General features: G+C 29.3%; 2 protein-coding genes across 2 annotated transcripts; both read left to right on the forward strand.

Annotated features, from left to right (window-relative positions):
- Positions 1 to 2,495: 2,495 nt before the first annotated feature.
- On the forward strand, positions 2,496 to 9,438 carry LOC134247409 (uncharacterized). The gene is made up of 13 exons (XM_062729782.1): positions 2,496 to 3,009; positions 3,395 to 3,516; positions 4,893 to 5,148; positions 5,254 to 5,393; positions 6,391 to 6,631; positions 6,912 to 7,058; positions 7,290 to 7,311; positions 7,526 to 7,575; positions 7,771 to 7,822; positions 8,035 to 8,108; positions 8,439 to 8,475; positions 8,583 to 8,708; positions 9,375 to 9,438. The coding sequence occupies exons 1-13, from the start codon at positions 2,565 to 2,567 to the stop codon at positions 9,436 to 9,438; spliced, it is 1,776 nt and encodes a 591-aa protein (XP_062585766.1). The 5' UTR covers positions 2,496 to 2,564.
- An 8,088-nt stretch (positions 9,439 to 17,526) lies between these two features.
- Positions 17,527 to 18,538, forward strand: LOC134247410 (uncharacterized; the record flags this gene model as incomplete). Its single annotated transcript, XM_062729783.1, has 3 exons — positions 17,527 to 17,578; positions 17,678 to 18,088; positions 18,417 to 18,538. Coding segments are annotated over exons 1-3 (585 nt in total), but the record flags the coding sequence as incomplete, so codon positions are not given.
- Positions 18,539 to 18,877: the final 339 nt, after the last annotated feature.

The raw sequence follows: 18,877 nt of genomic DNA on the forward strand, positions 1-18,877 counted from the left end.
TATTTATATGATCATTCTACATATAATTTAATCTGTCCAGATTTTATGACCCGACATATTTATATCATTTTAAAGATGTAGATATGAACATTATTTCAAGATGAGTTTTCAAAGTTAATTGGCAAGACCATTTAATAGGTTACTCTCTAATCTCTGTTTTTGACAAGATTACCTGAATGATTCTTGGGATGTATACTACTACTCTTGCTTCAGATCCTGCTTCCTATCTACTTTTTCCAATAAAGTAGATCAGGTCAAATTTTCGAGATTTTGATTTAAGTTTGGTACTTGACATTGATGATAATTTAAGAACTATAAATTTTGATCGGAAAATGAATAAGGTCTATATTTTTTTTTGGAGCAGGTTCAGTTTTTTGTACGAATATGTGGTTTTTGAAATTACGCAGATGACATATCTTGGTTGCTAATGAACAGGAAGCATTCTTCCTATTTTACGAGATATGTTTAGAGTAGATTTATTCTAAAGTTAAAGATGAATTTATTCGATTTAAGTAGGAATGATGCATCAAGAAATGCGATTTATAGGACAAGCTCCTAGTAAATGACTTCCCTATATGAAATGACCTGGATTTAAAAGACGATTAAGTAATTAATAATTATTATACCCCAACACAAAAACATGTTTGGATGCCAATTGCCAGACATACATCATCATATGATGTCTAAAAAAAATCATATGAAGCACGTAATCTTTGATTTCAAGTACTTAATTTTTTTATTCTATCTAAATTGGTCACGGATAACAAATGCAAGAAATGGGAGGTTTAAGATTTTTTACCAGCTAAGTTAATATGTTCACTTACTTAAATATATGTTGCAAGGATATTTTTTCTGACTGAAAAGTTATTTTTTACATTTTAGAGAAAGAGAGAGAAAGAATCAGAAAGACATAGAGATAGAGAGTCAAACTCTTGAATCACTCTTATAAAATATAAGTAAATTGAGTTATAAGGATGTTTTGCAATAAGGAAGATTTTCAGTAATAGTATCATACTGGTTACAAATTATTCAGTGTCCCCACAGTATTGTTTTTTATGAATAACGCTTATTAAAATAATTTGCTCATTGAAAAAGAAATCATGAAATAGGCATCATTTTTACCTTAGATTGCATGTGTATGGTTCTCAGATGAAATATATGTATACATAGTTAATTGTCGAATATTATTTGCTTTAATTTAAACAAAAGGAAATAGAGTTTTAACAATAACAACTATCATTTAACTGTACTCAACCAGTGAAGATTAAAAAAAGGAACATAAGATATAAATACATCGAACAAAAAAACATCCTTAATGACGTAAGAATATAACAATTAAAATTAATGTAAACACGTGCTACTTTTTTTTCTAGTTACATTTTATTGACTTTTTTCATAAGCTGATACATGTTGATCTGTAAAAAAAATTACGCAAAGTATATACAAGGTTTTAGAAATATATGTATAATTTTTTAATGGTACTTATTGGAAAGATGGACAAATTTGTGCCTATTTAGATACCCGGTATGCGCCAAAATTTGCACTGCTTATTACAATAATATCTGTAATCAGTGTTTTTATATTTTATTTAAAAGTGACATGGAAGGAAGTATAATTTTATTCAAACTATAAGGTAAGGATACATTAAAATGTAAGATGTCAGCACCACAAGTGCTGGTCATAATTTTACGCATTTCACTGACAGGGTGCGTCTGTGGCTGCTTTAGGGTGTTGTGAGGACAATTCTCGTCCGAAATTTTAATTAAAAACGTGGTCAACATTAAGAGCACATAACTTCGCAAAACATCTTGGAAGAAAATTACAAGGAATAACATACACATATAGATTGGTTTTCCTGGAAATTTTATTCTTATTAATATCTAAAAATAATCAAATAACAACAGGCTATCTGACAACCTGGTGGTAAAAGACAATCAAACCCTTTCAACTTGACCAGTTGTGCAGCATTTTCAATTTTAAAGCATTTCATAACCACCAAACTCATCAAATATAATTATTTAAAAAGCTTATTTATCAACATCTTATAATAATTTTAAAAAAAGACCAATAGTTCTAAGGCATTCTATGTTTGAAGCTCTAATGTAGATGTATAATTGATCCATCGTTATGACTTTTTATCAAAGATAGTCAAAGACAGTAAATGTATCCATACGTTTATATGATTCCCAATTTAAAAAATTATATACTTAGAAAATGTTTAATTATGAAATAAACAAACTTGCCTGAAATGCTGAGCCTTCAATAGTTTTCGTTAGGTTTGAAGTGCATTTATATCTGCTGATATCCAAACAGCTGGGTTTCAGAGGCATTTCTTCCATTTTTAAAACTACCAGTACCGCCCTTCTGTTAATCTCGGTTGTAGACCATTTAAAACATTTTATAAGATATTTTATCAACAGTTCAGTTCAAGGGCATTGCAGAATATTTTACTTCCTTCATTTAGCCATGTACATGTGTGTGGTGATTTTGTTTTTGTTTTTCTGTCCATTTTGTAGAGGTACGTTAGCATTTTTGATAATATATAGTTGCATGAATTTGTAACAATGCTGGTCTATCTTATCGAAATGTATATCAATCATACAGGAAAATGGCACTTGTCTGTCAGTCCGTCAACTAAAATCGGGGAAAATAACGTAACTCTCTCCTGCAACTTCAATGAATATATCAATAAAGATAACATAATTCCTGAAATGGTTATGGAAATAAGGAAAAGCAACACCAGAGAAGACTGGAAAGAAGTTGCAATGATTAACGTCACAGGATCCTACATCCTGAAAACATATCAGAACTTGGAAATTTATTTTATCACTTCTGATAAATGTTATCCTGAATCTGAGGTACTTTTATCATGCAAGATAGAGATTTTTGTGTCTCTAATTCTGAGCAGATGTGCAATTGACCAAAACCTCTACTCCATCTTCCGATGTAGAGTGTCAAACGGAATTGAGATTTTCAAAAGTCAAGAAAAAAGTATCATATCGACTAAAGGTAAGATTTTTATTATGTAGATTTTTTTTTAAAAAATGCATATATAATATGTAATAATGAATAATATGGAGATAACAAACGGCTAGTATTCAAGATAACTAGCACAAACTGTATTCAATTAAACAAAAGAAGGCGCTTGTAGCATGCTCTACCATTTCAAAATATTAAATTTACCAAATATGTCTAATTAGGAATGTTTAACCTAAGTAAAACCATTCAAATAGAAATTGAAGAATAATACATCTTTTTCAGTTACATTTAACCTGGCCAATTTAAAAAATATATTTTCCTAGAGGTTTATGTTTTTTTTTAGAAAAATGAATATACAGAAATCAATTTTAAATAGCTACATATATATTTTTGTATAATTTATTTTATTGTATAGGTCTATCTCCGAAGAAAATTCAATACTTAACTATTATTAAAAGCAGCGGGAAAAAACCAGGAGACGTGATACAGCTTAAATGCACCGCAAAAGTTAAAAGTATAAATGGCCTTCCAATCCAAGTAAGTTAAACCTTTGCTTTATTTTATGATTGAGGTGGTATCAAGTTTTCAAGAAAAATTTTTTGGATAGTGTACATGCGCCCCCCCCCTCCCCCCCCCACCTCCAAAAAAAGAATGAAAAGTTTTTACTTAAAAATTAAGCGAAGTAAAAATGGATTTTATTGACAATAATAAAGTAGGGGGGTATTTTTGAATGATTTTAAAGACATTACTTGATATCGATCCTCCTGTGTTTAGTTTACGATCGATTTATTACCATTGTCTTATTGTTTGATTATCGTATACTCGTTACATCCACTTCACATTTGGAACTCTTACTGACTCTGATCGATAACAATCAACTAATGACTACATGGTGTGACAAAGGAGATGACGACAGTTTTTTACTTTATCAACTATAATTAGTTATTGAGTGATGTTTTCTTACCATCTTGTTCTCATCTGTTCAAGGTATTATAGAATCCAACAATTATTGGAATCTTAGGAGTATGGTTTGAGTGTAATCAAAATTATAATAGAAATCAGACTTTTATCAAATAAGTTGGTGTTATAGGGAGATCAACAAATTGTATTGAAAGTCATCATTTCGTTAACTAATAGATCTTACAGTGCTCTTGTTGATGTAATCTGAATTTTTTAAATACCAAATCCTAAGTCTAATTAAGTTTGTTTTAAACACAAAGTTTAACTAGTGAATATTCCATCTATATATTCAATGCTTGGTGCTCTCGGGGTATTTCTTCTAAAAAAGATGCTATTTCTCTTAGACATCCCATTTATACCTGTTGAATTTTTAATCATCTCCGTTTTATAACCTATACTATGTATTCAAAGAATTAAAAAATTGTTTTTAGATTTTAAAAAGATCTATCACTGTGTGCAGTCTTCATCTTTTCATTACTTTTTGTGACTTCCCTTTCCAAAGTTCCATAAATGGATTGAAGCATTAGAACACAACCATATTTTTTGAAGGTCATATTATAGAAATTCAACGCTAAAGTACAGAATGAGTTTCAATGACTATGAACTCTTTATTTCATTTTGGTATTTCATGAACTAAATCAAAACTTAGAACTAAACTTCTGTCTGTTTGTTCTTAACGATAATATATTTTTTTTATTTATTATATGGATTTTATTTAATTTCAACAGATTGATCGTACTTTTTTAAAAACTTTAAAGTCTGATGTACGGATATCATTTCTGTAACTGATCTACAAAAAGCACCTGACATCTTTTGCAAGCAAAATACCTATAAAAGTATATCAAAGTAAACCATATCTAAGGAATAAATGAAATCAATAATATCTGGTGATGCTAAAATGATTCAAATAACATGTTTTTAAACTTAAAAGTGATTTTTAACTTTTTTAAAAGAACATTAGATGGTGCAAGAATATCACTGGAAAATTTACTGAAATATCGCTACAAGACCCTCCTATTATCGTACCAGTATTTAGAAGCAAAGATGGATGCGAACATATACAACAATCTGAGATCTTTTACCACATCATACAAAGTGATGTATACCTAGAAATTATGTGTGAATCGGGCTACGACAAATACACGAGTGAATGTGGAAAAGGAAGTGCAAATTCGACGTTATTCATAAAAACAAAAACTTTGACTGAAGGTGATTATTTTAATAACAATTATGATTCAGCTGAGAAGTGTTTCATTGTTAAATTTACTTTATGATTATTCTTCACCTTCTCACTATCATTTTAATTTTAAAAAGCAAATGGGCAGTGGAAAGTATCTCCCATCTTGATGTACGACGACAATGGGGTTGTTGACGAACAAAATTTCACCACTCAGGGATTTGGAAGAACAATTCATTTGTTTTGCAGCGCTTCCTCGTTCACATATAACGGACAGGTAATCTATTAATTATTGTTTGTTTGTTTGTTTGTGTCTTGTTTAACGTCCCTCTAGAGAATTTTGAGACAACTAGCTTTTTTTTACTGCGTAGTTGGAAATTGTAGAAATGGGAAGATGTGCTTCCTGGTTAATATGCATTAGAGCCTTCACAATTAACAACATTGAAATGTATTGCGTCAAGAGATAAAGAAATAAGGGCAGAAATCACGTGCAAATTATAAATTACATGTTATGCAAACAAAACTTTCGGAATCACATAATGCACACCGATTTCGATATTTACTAAGTATCTAGATTGTTTATTTCTTAATTTTTTTTCACTTGTAAAGCATTTTCTATCGTCAGAGAGGAAATTGAATAATGTCTCTTGACTTTGGCGCGGAAAAGCGCCAGTTTTAGAAGCAATTATCCAATCTGCAAGCTATATAAATATTAAGGTACATATTTATATTAAACAACAATTAAGATAACATTAATAACAAATGAATGAAACCAATTTGTGTAGTTTTGTAAGCTTTTGAGATTTACCATTCTTACTCTTATTCGAGGACACCGTCTTTGACACTCACAGTAAAATTTAGTTGTGTTTTTTAATGATTTATTGCAAACAGTCACACAAACCAACCGATTGACTTTTGTCATGTTTATCTCCGATCGAGTATACTTGTGAGTAAATTGAAGGCAGAGTTTGAAAGTATCAGTGGAATGCTTCAGCCTTTATCGACGTACTAAGGGCTAACAATTTTGGAGGGTTGAGTAATATACTTGCATTATAAAGAACTGTATGGCGAAAAGAATAAGATTGTGAGGGACACATGGATAGTTAATGATATGTTTTATTTTCATTATCGGTTGTACCCTCTTGTGAATTTCAATATCCCTTGAATAAACAATCAAAAGAAAATGAGATTATGATTTTAACTATGAACGGGTTAATTCATAAATTTGAATGTCTTTTCATATTTTATTTCTTCTCTCATCTTTTATCTCGTAGGCGATAAACTGGTGCGGTAAGAAGAGATACACAGATAACTGGACAAAAATTGTCACACAAGAAGACGAAATAAATCTATCAACAAATAAAAGTGGTGGGGAAATGATAATGTTTAGTCGAATAACCTATCATATAACGGAGTTCGACAAGGTTGTTCATTTTTTCTGTGAAGTTTCTACTTCCTCTTACAGTCCCTGTGGATCAGGATTAAGTTTTTCAAGACTTACAGTTCGTATAAATGGTACATATATAACTTATTTTTTTTAAATACTTGAATAATAATTTGTTTTCTTTAATTCTAAATAGAGCTTTGGACTTTACCGAAAAAAGAATATTATTTTTTATGAAGAAAATTTTTATTCTTCAATATCATCTGAGAACTGATAAGTTAATATCAGACTACTGATACAGCTGATAGTAAAAAAAAATCCGTGAGGTAAAGAATCTATACATTTTTAAAAATTTAATATTATTAATTTGAATACTTTATACTCTATAGAATCGCCTCTCCTTGATTTCAGCCCCTCAAACAGCTCAACAAATGAAGTCTTCTGATAGGGATAGTACTACCTCTGTAGTCGTTTTATCCTTCTTTCTGTGTTTGATTTTAATCACAGTAATTATTCTTGTGATTGTAATCTGCAGAAGAGGAGAATTGACAATATTTGGTTTGTCTTTTATGTTTAGTTTTAAATGCAGAGGTATACTCTGACGAATAGCCATAAGATAAATTATAATAATTTGGTTTAGAATAAACTAGATAGGCTCTTAATACACATTAATATCAAAGTAATTCCTTTTGCCTATATTTTAAAATAGACGAAAATTAAACAAAGGTAAACATATACTGGCAAGCTTTATGAAAACCTTCATTTATCATTTTAATTAACATATTTTAGGAGTTGTGATCAAGATTGAAAGGTACGTACAATCATCATGTAATCATTGGTAGGTGAATTACAGACCCGTGACAGTTTAACAGTTTGTTTTAAATATTTTATTCATATAATGCAGAATGTGTAATTGAATTCATTTCTAAAGTGATTTAAAAATCATATAGATACGTTTGATTGCTTGATACTACTTAGAAACTATTATATATAATTGAAATGTTAAAAATCTGCATATACTTCAGGAGCAACAACCGATTTCAACTGCCAGAGGACGTGGACAATGTAAACTCAGGTTATTTTGCATTCAAAGATAGAGACGAAATAAACCACTTTAGTTCTCGTATAATTAAATCGGATTTTTTTTCTTTTACTATTTCAATGAGAGCGGAAAAGAGCCTTCAGATAAATGCAAAACAAGATTTTAAAGTAATATTTTTTTCATATCTTAAACGCGTCCTTTAATTGATGGATGACCCTTGAACCTAAGTATCATTTTGTACTGTTTTTTCAGTGCAGTCTCAATCAAAGGCCTCAGAAAGGTACTTTTTCTAACAAGAAACACAAATATAGATATATATAGTGATAAATATCAATAACAGTTTTCATGCAAAATTTACCTAAGAAAAAAATTAAGATATAACAAGCAGCTACCTTTTATATGTTTACTATGTTTGTAATACAATGTGATAATTTTATCAATAAGATGATTTCCATTTAATTTATTCAACTATTCAAAAATCACTTTTTACAGTATATCACAATCAAGCAAACGATATATTGAAGAGCCAATTAAACAAAATTCTGAGATTGGTGAACAGAAGACAGGTAGTTTTATAATTTATGATTCAGTTACTTGTTTAATATATATAATATTTTCTATGACATTTTATTTTGTATATGCATCTTTAATAAAGCATTATTTAAATTTAATTGGAAAATAATACAAATTGAGGTAAATCTTTATGTTCCTGTGTTTTAATGACGTTTTAATGTTCATTCATATTACTTTATTTCTTTAAGTGTTTGTTTTTTCCCCATGTCGTGTTTTTCTTGTCTGTTTCCTTTGTTTTTCATATCAGATTCATATTTTTCCACATATTATTAATATTTTTAAGATGTTTTAAAAAGACTTCACATTTATATATATACGTACAGAGTGTAAAGATGAAAAAGGCTCAGAAGATAACTCACAGTAAGTATAACTGAGCTTTAACGTAATTCCACCATATCCTTAATTTTAAAATTACTGAACACCAGTGCAGCTCAATTAGTATTAAAAATATTTTTTTCTTATTCTAGGGGGGTTTATGAAGAACCAGAATGCACTATGGCAGTTCATAGGCAAAGTGCTAATCAAAACGAATTTTTGAAAGATGAGAGTTTGAATGAAGGAGGAAAATTGAAACAAAAAAGTGAAACACAAATGTGAGTGACATAGGATTCACTATGATATGTGCGTGAATAAGTTTTTTATCCAGCACACTGTGTATTTATTATCCCCAAGTCTTGTCGAGGTGATAGAAAACACACAAGGAGTTGGATATTAAAATTATAATCCACCACATACAATAGAATATTCATTATATCCTAAATATTATACATCATTATAAATGTTTTTACGGTGTTTTATACAAGAATTCACTTAATTTTACTTCATTACTCTCACACAAAACCCATGGTTACGTCACATCTGTTTGATATCATAACAAAACCCACTGAGTGATCTCAATGAGAGCGGAAAAGAGGAAACATGAGATAACAAGAATTTTAAAGTCATCATTTAAAAAAATCAATTTCTGGGTCAATAGATATTGTACTTTGAAATGAAAGTTTAATTATTCTATTTTTTAATGCATAAAATAGTTTGGTTCTTCTTTTTGTAAAATTCATCTCATTTTGAGGTATCTTAATTTGATAGATGAACACTAACGGATATTTTAATGACAATTATTGCAATCAATTCAGTCAATTTGAATAGAAAAAAAAACAACTATTCAATTTATATGTTAGTGCAATATAATGCTTGATTATGAAATTTACTTTAACTTCAGTAGTTCTATTTGAGAAATATTCTTCATATATTTTCTACAGATGTGACTATGATGAGCTGCACATTGAAGAAGAACAACAAAACTACGAAGATCTAGACTTATAATTTAAGAACATTCATTGCAAATATATAATAAAAACATTTTAGCTTTATATCATTTTATAAAATTAGGATAAATGTTGTATATTGACGTCAAAGTATAGCAATTTTAATAAATGTATTAGCTTTTTTGGATTCCCAGCACTTTTTTTCGTCCAGTAGTGCTTGAACTTGTTCAAATGACCTCGCGTCAAGTTTTGGACACATCTCTTGATCATAAGCAATTTTAATATCAAGTATGAATTTTCAGTGACACTTCATTTGAAATGTTATGGACAAGTCAAAATTTTACATACATATGGATGGGTGAACAAGGTGATTCCTATACACCCCCCCCCCTTTTCCAGGTTTTGTTTGTGAGGAATATAAAATTCCTTTTGCAAATTGAATGTGCATTTATTTATCATCAATGAAAAAATTATTAATAAGCTTTGATCAGAACCCATATGACCAATATAATGGACACTGTATTCAATTTACCCCCAACCCTTCAAAAAAGCTTTTAAATGCCAGATTGTCACACATTTTAACCATTTGTAACTCTTTTCTACTAAAGTTGCCTGCAAATTTTATTGTATAGATATGACATATAGATAACCCCAAACAAGATCACATCATTCATTTTTCCAGCAGTGGTTGTAGATTTTGCGTATAGAGTGATAAACATATGTATTTTTTTCAAAATTAATACGCATTGAAGCCCTGTTCTTTTCCCATTGTCATGGCAACAATATTACTACAGATATTTTGGTTTTCCTATTTTTGGAGAATAAAATAATTCCATCTTTCATCAAATAAGGTAACCAAAATACCTTATCTTATCACGTTCAGAAAACATATTCATAGAAAAATAGCTAAAAATCATTGATTTCCATAAGAATTTATGAACCCGTTGCTAAGGAAATGATTTTCCTTGGAAATCAGTCCCTTCATACGTTAAACAAAAATTATGTTTTAGCATTAGGTAAGACAAAATCTTTTATATACCAAATGCTTTTGAAAAAATAAAATTTTAATGACAATTATTGCAATCAATTCAGTCAATTTGAATAGAAAAAAAAACAACTATTCAATTTATATGTTAGTGCAATATAATGCTTGATTATGAAATTTATGTTAAATTTCAGGTAGTGTATATTCAAGTTTCTTCATATATTTTCTACAGATGTGACTATGATGTGGGGCCACAATGGTTGATAAATGTTTTACATAGGAATATGTAGAGAGATATTAATTAGGATTCATTACAAAATTGAAAAATATAGCTTTTCTTTTACAAAAGCAAAGGATAAATGTTGTATAGCCAAAATATTGCAATTTTAATAAATGTATTAGCTTTTTTGGGCACTTTTTTTGAAAGTGCTTGAACTTGGTGTGGGGTCAAGTTTTGGACACAAAACTGATCATAAGCAATTTTAATAAAGTATGAATTTTCAGTGACACTTCATTTGAAATGTTATGGACAGTCAAAATTTTACATACAAAGATGGGTGAACAAGGTGATCATACACCCCCCCATCCCAAACATGATGCTACAGGTTTTGTTTGATATGGAATTTAAAATTTTGCAAATTGAATGTGCATTTACTCTCTATCATAATGAAAAAATTATGAATAAGCTTTGATCAGAACCCATAAGACCAATATAATGGAAAACACTGAAAGTAAGACAGTCCTTCAAAAAAGCTTTTAAATATTGTTTTCACACATTTTAACCATGGGTTATGTTTCTAAACTAAAGTTGCCTGCAAATTTTATTGTATAGATATAATTAAAATAAGAAATTAAATTAAAATAAATATTCATTTTTAGCAAAGGTTGTAGATTTTCCTATAGAGTGATAAAGATTTTTGTTTTTTTTTTTATAACATTGAAGCCCTGTTCTTTTCCCATTGTCATGGCAACAATATTACTACAGATATTTTGGTTTTCCTATTTTTGGAGAATAAAATAATTCCATCTTTCATCAAATAAAATGAAAATATTCATTTTACTATATATGAAACAATTTAGAAAAATGCTTTTGATTTCCAGGAGAAGCTATATCTAAGGAAATATTATTTTAAAATTATCATGTTAAAAAAAATATTTATAGCATTAGGAGACAAAATCTTTTATATAAAATGCTTTTGAAAAAATAAAATATACCCACTTTCCTGTTTAAATTTTTGTTTTGCTTATTTTATTTTGTTCAAATTTCATGCAAACATACAATCTCCAAAATTATGATCCCTTTTATATTTTAGTTACATATTCTGTATTGAACCCTTCCAGTATAAATGCACTTTGTAAATGTTTTACTCTGGACGAGGCAGGTCTATTCGCACTATAGATGGATCTCCCAATCTCCATAAAGCAGGAACTCTTTGAAGCAGATAACCCTGGTAAAGAATTGACCTTTAGATTGCTTCGTCTTGGGGAGGTTCTAAGCATAGTAGAGTAAGAATCAGAAAGTAAGTAAAAACAAGAAGTAAACAATGGATTATGCGTACGCAGTCGTAACTTTGTTTCTAGTGCATCGGAAGCAAATTGAAAGTGGGGGCTAAGTGAAAAGAAAAAAAATCAAACCTATCACAAAAAAACTTGACAATTTAAAATAAAGGAAAATGTGTCCAAAGGCGAAAATCCTATTTCGTGGGGCGGTGCTGGGGAATCGAGGATCAAACTACTTTCAATACCAATTTTTTTTCTATACACTTCCACTTACCCCTTTTTGACCTAATCTGCAACGTGCCTATTAAAAGTGTGGGGGGGGGCTTAACGTACGCCCCAATGTTCAATCCCTATATTTTGTCTATCTATGCAAAAAAAAAGGGGGAGCTAAGCCCCCCTACCTCCCCCCTCCTGGTTCTGACTCCTATGTAATGTGATTTACAATTAATATTTTTAGTTTAAATTTTCGAAATGCTCTATTAATTTAATTTGTGCTCTATTAATTTGAGTTTTAAAAGTTAACATAATTTCCTCAGTTTGATAAAGAATGTTTGTATTTCGATCAAAACAATGTCCGCACTCTTTCATATAGCGTACCTAGATTTGATTTATGTGTTCTCCCAACGCTTCCGGTTTGAAGCCTCGACAGTGACAGTAAACAAATTTACAGGGTCACATGACCCCGTCTAACAATCATATATAGATTCTTGGAAAGGACCTTGTGCATGGTGAATCGGTGGTAAAAGATTTCTGTTTAATTGTAAGAATTCATAAAGGATAAATTATCATCAACAGAAAAGATCTGGCTGAGATATTTAGTAAAGCCTTCAAAGAGGATCTTCCTTTTCCTGAGGACACAATTACCTCGTCAGTCTTGAACTTCTCAAGAACAGATTCAGAAAACTCATTTTCTAAATTTGTTTAGGGTGTTTCTGCACAATCATAATAGATGTACTAAATTCGAAAATAAGGAAACTCTATCAATACAGTATTTTAACAATTACTAGTATTTTGAAATTCTTTTTCTTTAATTTCATTTGTGTTTTCACCATTAAATATATAACAAAAATATGCTTTTAGAATTGTTGTTTTATGTCACGTTCAGTAACAATAAATGAATACTATTGCTCTTTTTATTCGTTTTTCTTCATCTACATATTGTAATTTGTTGCTAAGCGAAATTTGCCATCTCCTTTTAACCTTAGCTCTAATGAAGAAGAGAAAAGATTGTGCTGAACGTTATTGTCGGATTCAATGTTTGTGTCTGTTTTAAAATGATGTGCAAATTCATTTTCATGAAATTTTAAGTCTCAGATAGAGCAAGTTAAATACTAGTATGCATCCCTCTATTACAAAATTAGTAATAATTTTTTAAAAGATTCTGAACTAATGTCATAAGTATTAAATCGCTTGATGTACCTGATGAATTCCAAAACATAAATATAAGTTAGCATTTACTTTTCTTTTTAAAAAGCAAAGTAAAAATCATAAATTTTACTTTTGAAATAAATGTTTATGTGTTGCAAGCAATGGATTCACCAGGTAATTCACCAGGTAACAAACCTTAGATAAAAAACATACCTTCTTCAGGTACATGGGTCTGGCGAAGAACGTTTGATATGAGCATTTGTCTTCCGGTATTCACCGTATTATTACACTCATGTGAGAAATATACATGTAATCTTAGCAAAAAAAATATATTTCTCATTCTCTGAATTCAATTTGAACGTACCATTAGTATGAATTTTGTCTAAAATGTCAAAACTCAAAACAATTGCCCTTTGTGTGCAAGTTAATCAAATAATGACATCAAGATAAATATGGAGAGGGACATGCAACATAAATATGTTAACATGCAAGAAAATTGCAATCAAATACATATTATAAAAAATCTTCAAAAAGGAAAATATGACATGTGACATCCAACATGTTTAAACATGTTAATGTGAAATAAAATATATTGACATGCAACTTTCCATGTTGACATGCAACATAATGTGATAGTTCACATGCAAGATAAATAGTCGACATGCAACTTATTTATACACATGCAACTTATAAATGTTAACACCAAAAGGAATATTATGCAACTTAATGTTGACATGCAATGTTATGTTAAATTTAGAAAAATGTATGACATGCAACAATGACGACATGCAACTTAATAATGTAAACACATTTTTTTGCAAGGTGGCCACTATTTATGTCAAACTCAAAGGCATTGACACCAGATGATCATATAAAGGATTTGTATTTAATGGTAATTTGCAATTTTTCAATCTTTCAAGCTATTTTTCAACATTTCTTTGAATTTTTTATGGTTTTTGGTACCATATTTATTTGATCATTCTACATATTATTAAATATGTCCAAATCTTTTTTATGACCCGACGTATTAACATTATTTAGATGCTGGAGATATAAACATCCAGATCTGAAAGTTTTGGCAGAACCATTGGCAGGTAATTTTAAGCTCTGTTTTTGATAAAATTACCTGAATGACGTTTCTTGGGATGTACAATACTAGTCTCGTTCTAGATCTACAACTTCCAGATGATATATAACATGGATAAGGGTTTTGATCGTAGAACAAGCCATTTCGCGAGATTTTAAATTAAGCCGTTTGATAATTTACATGAATGATACCTTAATGGATGTAATATAAACTGTAAAACTTGATAAAGAAGATAATTAAGGCCTATATTTTTCAGATTATTAAGCGAAAGAGTTGGCATTTTGGAGCACGTTCGGTTTTTCGTAGCTATGGGTGGTGTTTAAACTTAAACAGAAGACATATCGTGGTTGCTAATCAACGGGAAACATTCTTCCAATTTTTCTAGATATGTTTAGAGTTGATTCATTCTAAAGTTAAGATAAAATTCGATTTAAGTCTGAATGGTGTATCAGGGGATGCAATTTACAAGGGAAGCTCCTAGTAAATGACTTCCCCTATACATGTACGACCTAACCTATATTTAAGGGACGATGAAAGTAATTAATAATAAAAATCCCCCTACAAAAACATTTTGGTTGCCATTTGCTAGATATCCATTATCATTTCATGACAAAACACAATTATAAGTAATATTTTATTTATCAAGTACATTTGTATGATCTTGTTTTATATCTTGTTTATTTATTCCTTAAGTCATATGACTTATCAGATAACTTAATTACAAAATACAGGATGTAAAGCACAGGATTAATATACATAAATGAAATGTTAACATATACTTCTTTTTTAAGTTAATACTGTTTGTTGTATACAATATTTCCAATTACGAAATACAGGATGTAAAGCACAGAATTAATATACATAAATGAAATGTTAACATATACTTCTTTTAAGTTAATACTGCTTGTTGTATACAATATTTCCAACCAAACGTACATGTCTAGAACAAATACTCAGTTTACATATGTAAATCTCTAAGTGCTTCTGATTCTTGGAGGAATTTCCCTATATTACAAAATTCACTCACATTTTCAGTTGATAATAATTGTAATAGTTTATACATGCTAGGTCTATACCAATAATACTTTTTAATATACAATTTCCTGTTCTCATGATAAAGTGGACATTTTGAAATAAAATGATACTCATCTTCAACCTTCATCTGACAACAAAAACAAAATCTATTCTCCCTAGGAACATAAGTAAATCTTCCCTTCTCAATCATTAATAAATGTGCACTTAATCTATATTTTGTAATCAATTGAATATACTTGGATGGAATTGGTTTCATTAAATAGGATTGCATGCACAGTTTATTTGTTAAATACCTATACACAAAACACTTTGAAAACGAAGAAAAAAAAGCATCACATTCTTGTTGGAAACAGTCAGTCAATCTTTGTTTAAAAATGTTTAAAAATACATTTTGTTTGTAATATTTTGACAATACCAAACGTCTCCAAATCCTGCTGAAAATAATAAGTATTTTACATTAAGTAACCAGTTATAATTTGTTCAAGAACTTTTCTCAATTCTTTCAAGCATATCTTGGTAAATACTTTTTAATATGCAGTTTTCTGACTCCAATAGTTTTAGCCAAAACTTTATAATACAAACTTTTCTTTGAATAAAAAGAGGTAAGCGACCAAGTTCATTATAAATTATCAATGACGTAGTATTTTTTCTCACTTTCAACATAATAATGGACAACACGGATAATACATGTAAGAAAAGGGGGAGTTTACATGTTCACTTATTGAACTTAAGAGTTTTTTTCTGATTGAAAGATATTTTTTTTTTTAGAGAGAGAGAGTAAAACAATGAATGCCTCTTAGAGAATATATATATATATATATATATATATATATATATATATATATATATATATATATATATATATATATATATATATATATATATATATATATATATATATATATATATATATATATATATATATATATATATTAAATTGAGTTATAAAGGATATTCCGCAATAAGGAAGTTTTTCAGTACTGGTATCCAACTGGTTACAAATTATTCAGTGTTTACAAAGTTAGAATTGTTTTTATGATTAACGCTTGTCAAAATAATTTCCTCATTTCAAAGTAAATCGTGAATAATGCATATTTTTCAGCTTAAATTGCTTGTGGATGGTTCTCAGATAAGATATATTTGCTACGTTATACAGTAATTAGTTAATTGCCCAATGTTATTTGATTTAAAATGAATTAAAGAGAAGATACAAAGTTTTGACAATACTAGTTCTAGTATCAAAATCAGACCTGTATTGAACAAGTTAAGATTTTCAACAAATAGCATAAACTAGAGGTGCTGTTAGTAGTGAGTTCACTAATTGATACATTGATACCCTGCCTACCACATGATTATAATAATAATGGCGAAGTCCATTTCTTGATCTAGAAGACCCAAAATAAGTGTCGAATAAAAAGTAAAATAGAAGAATACAGTAACATTATGTAATAAAGAATCTGTGTAAGTATCATTAGATATTATAGAAAGAATGGGAATATCAATGTTTGGTTATACGAAATCTAAATATGTGTCTGATCAAAAAATAAAATAGTTGGTGCACAATGCCACTATGTAGGCACAGGGAATACAAAAGTGAAATATGAAAGGCATTGCTCCACTAAATCACACGTTAGCAAGGTTAAAGTTTTTGCGGACAAACAGACAGACAGACAGACAGAAGGATGAACATGGCAAAAGCTAAATACCCCCGAGTCTTTGAATATGGGAGCATAAAAAGTTAATTTATCAACATCTTATCAGAATTTTAAAAATACTATTTGTTCTGAAACATTCTATGTTTTAAGCTCTAACGTAAATGTGTCATCATGACTCATATAAAAGACCTAGTTAAAAAGACCTAGTTAATGACACTGAAATTGACCATGCGTTTACATGATTCCCAATTAAAAAATGATAATTTTATTAAAATATTTACGTTTGAAATAAATTGGTAAAAACCTTAACTTTCAATACTTTTCGTTAAATTTGAAGCACATTTATTTCTGCTAATATGCAAAGAGTCAGGCTTGAAAAGCATATCCTCAATAATTAGAACAACCAGTGCAATCATTTTATAAATCTCAATGGAAAACCAGTTAAAACATTTACAAAGATATTTTTATCAGTTCAGTTCAAGGACATTGCAAATATTTTACTTCCTTTAGTTAGCTATGCACATGTATGTGGTGATTTCGTTTTTCTTGTTCTGTCCATTTTGTAAAGGTAAGTCAACATTTTTGTCCTTTAAGATTTCAATTTTCTTTTTAGAAAAAGTGTTTAATTTTTAACATTCACTCGAAATCTGTAATGTTATGCATACAGGGTATTGGGACTTGTATACAAGCCCTTCAACTACAATTGGTGGAAATAACGTTACAATTTTCTGCGACTACGATGCAGACGACGATGATTTTATTGATAGTTATAATATTAATCCTGAAATGATTATGGAAATCCGACAAAACAACTCCAAGGAAGACTGGAAAGAAGTTGCAATTACTAACGTCACAGGATCCTACATCCTCAACACGGACAGGAACTTGGCAAGTTATTCCAAATTCTCGTATAGATGTTATCAAAGGCCATATTTATCATGTACGGCAAGCATTGTATTGTCATTAACACACAACAGATGTTTAATTGACCCAAACCTCTACGCCATCTTCCGATGTAGGGTGTCCAGCGGAAGTAAAATTTCCCAAAGTTTGGAGAAAAGTATTCTATCGACCAAAGGTGAGATTTTATGAGTATAGAACGTTATAATATATAATGACGAGTTTATTATTCATTTCATACTATATGTAGTAAATACATGTAGTACAATCTGTATTCAATTTATTTTATTATCCACCATTTATAAATTACAAAACGACTTCTGTATATTCAAGTATGTATAACTTAAGTTATAAACCATTAATTAGAAATAAGAAAAATCTAACTTTTCAGCTACGTATTTTCTACCCAAATGTAAAAAAAAAATCAATATTTTGCATATGTATATGCAAATAAATTCTATTTGAAAGAACACCATTTATCTCAAATCAAAATCTTTATGATATAGGGCAATCTCCAAAGAAAATTCAGGACTTGACTATTGTTAAAAGCAGCGGAGAAAGACCGGGTGATGTTATACAACTTAAATGCATCTTAAAAGTTGAAAGTGTAAATGGTCTACCTAGCCAAGTAAGTTAAAGTTTAATATTATCTTCTGAATGATTTTTTTTTCAGACGAATTTCAGCGATAGATATACAAAGAGAAAATCTTAATAGAATTTATAGACAACATTTAAATATTTAGACATGTTTTGAATTATTTTCTTCAGATATTACTTGATATCCCTTTCTGTGTTTAGTTTACGATCGCTTATCGCTGTCTCATCGTTTGATCATCGTACACTCATAACATACACTTCACATTTTAATGTTATACTGACTTAATTCGATAACGATCAACTAAAATCTAAATTATGTGACAAACGAAATGACGGAATTTCCATCATCAACCGTCTTTACTTATAGAGT

This window comes from Saccostrea cucullata, unplaced genomic scaffold, assembly GCF_032062105.1.
Source record: "Saccostrea cucullata isolate Sc308-1 unplaced genomic scaffold, CSIRO_AGI_Scuc_v1 ctg3997, whole genome shotgun sequence".
Classification (NCBI taxonomy): domain Eukaryota; kingdom Metazoa; phylum Mollusca; class Bivalvia; order Ostreida; family Ostreidae; genus Saccostrea; species Saccostrea cuccullata.

Bases quoted from the DNA above. Each gene is read 5' to 3' on its own strand.
- LOC134247409 (XM_062729782.1), top strand. From the start codon at position 2,565: ATGCTGGTCTATCTTATCGAAATGTATATCAATCATACAGGAAAATGG. The intron at 7,823-8,034 runs GTACTTTTTCTA...CACTTTTTACAG, and splicing joins CAATCAAAGGCCTCAGAAAG to TATATCACAATCAAGCAAAC. The intron at 8,709-9,374 runs GTGAGTGACATA...TATTTTCTACAG, and splicing joins CAAAAAAGTGAAACACAAAT to ATGTGACTATGATGAGCTGC.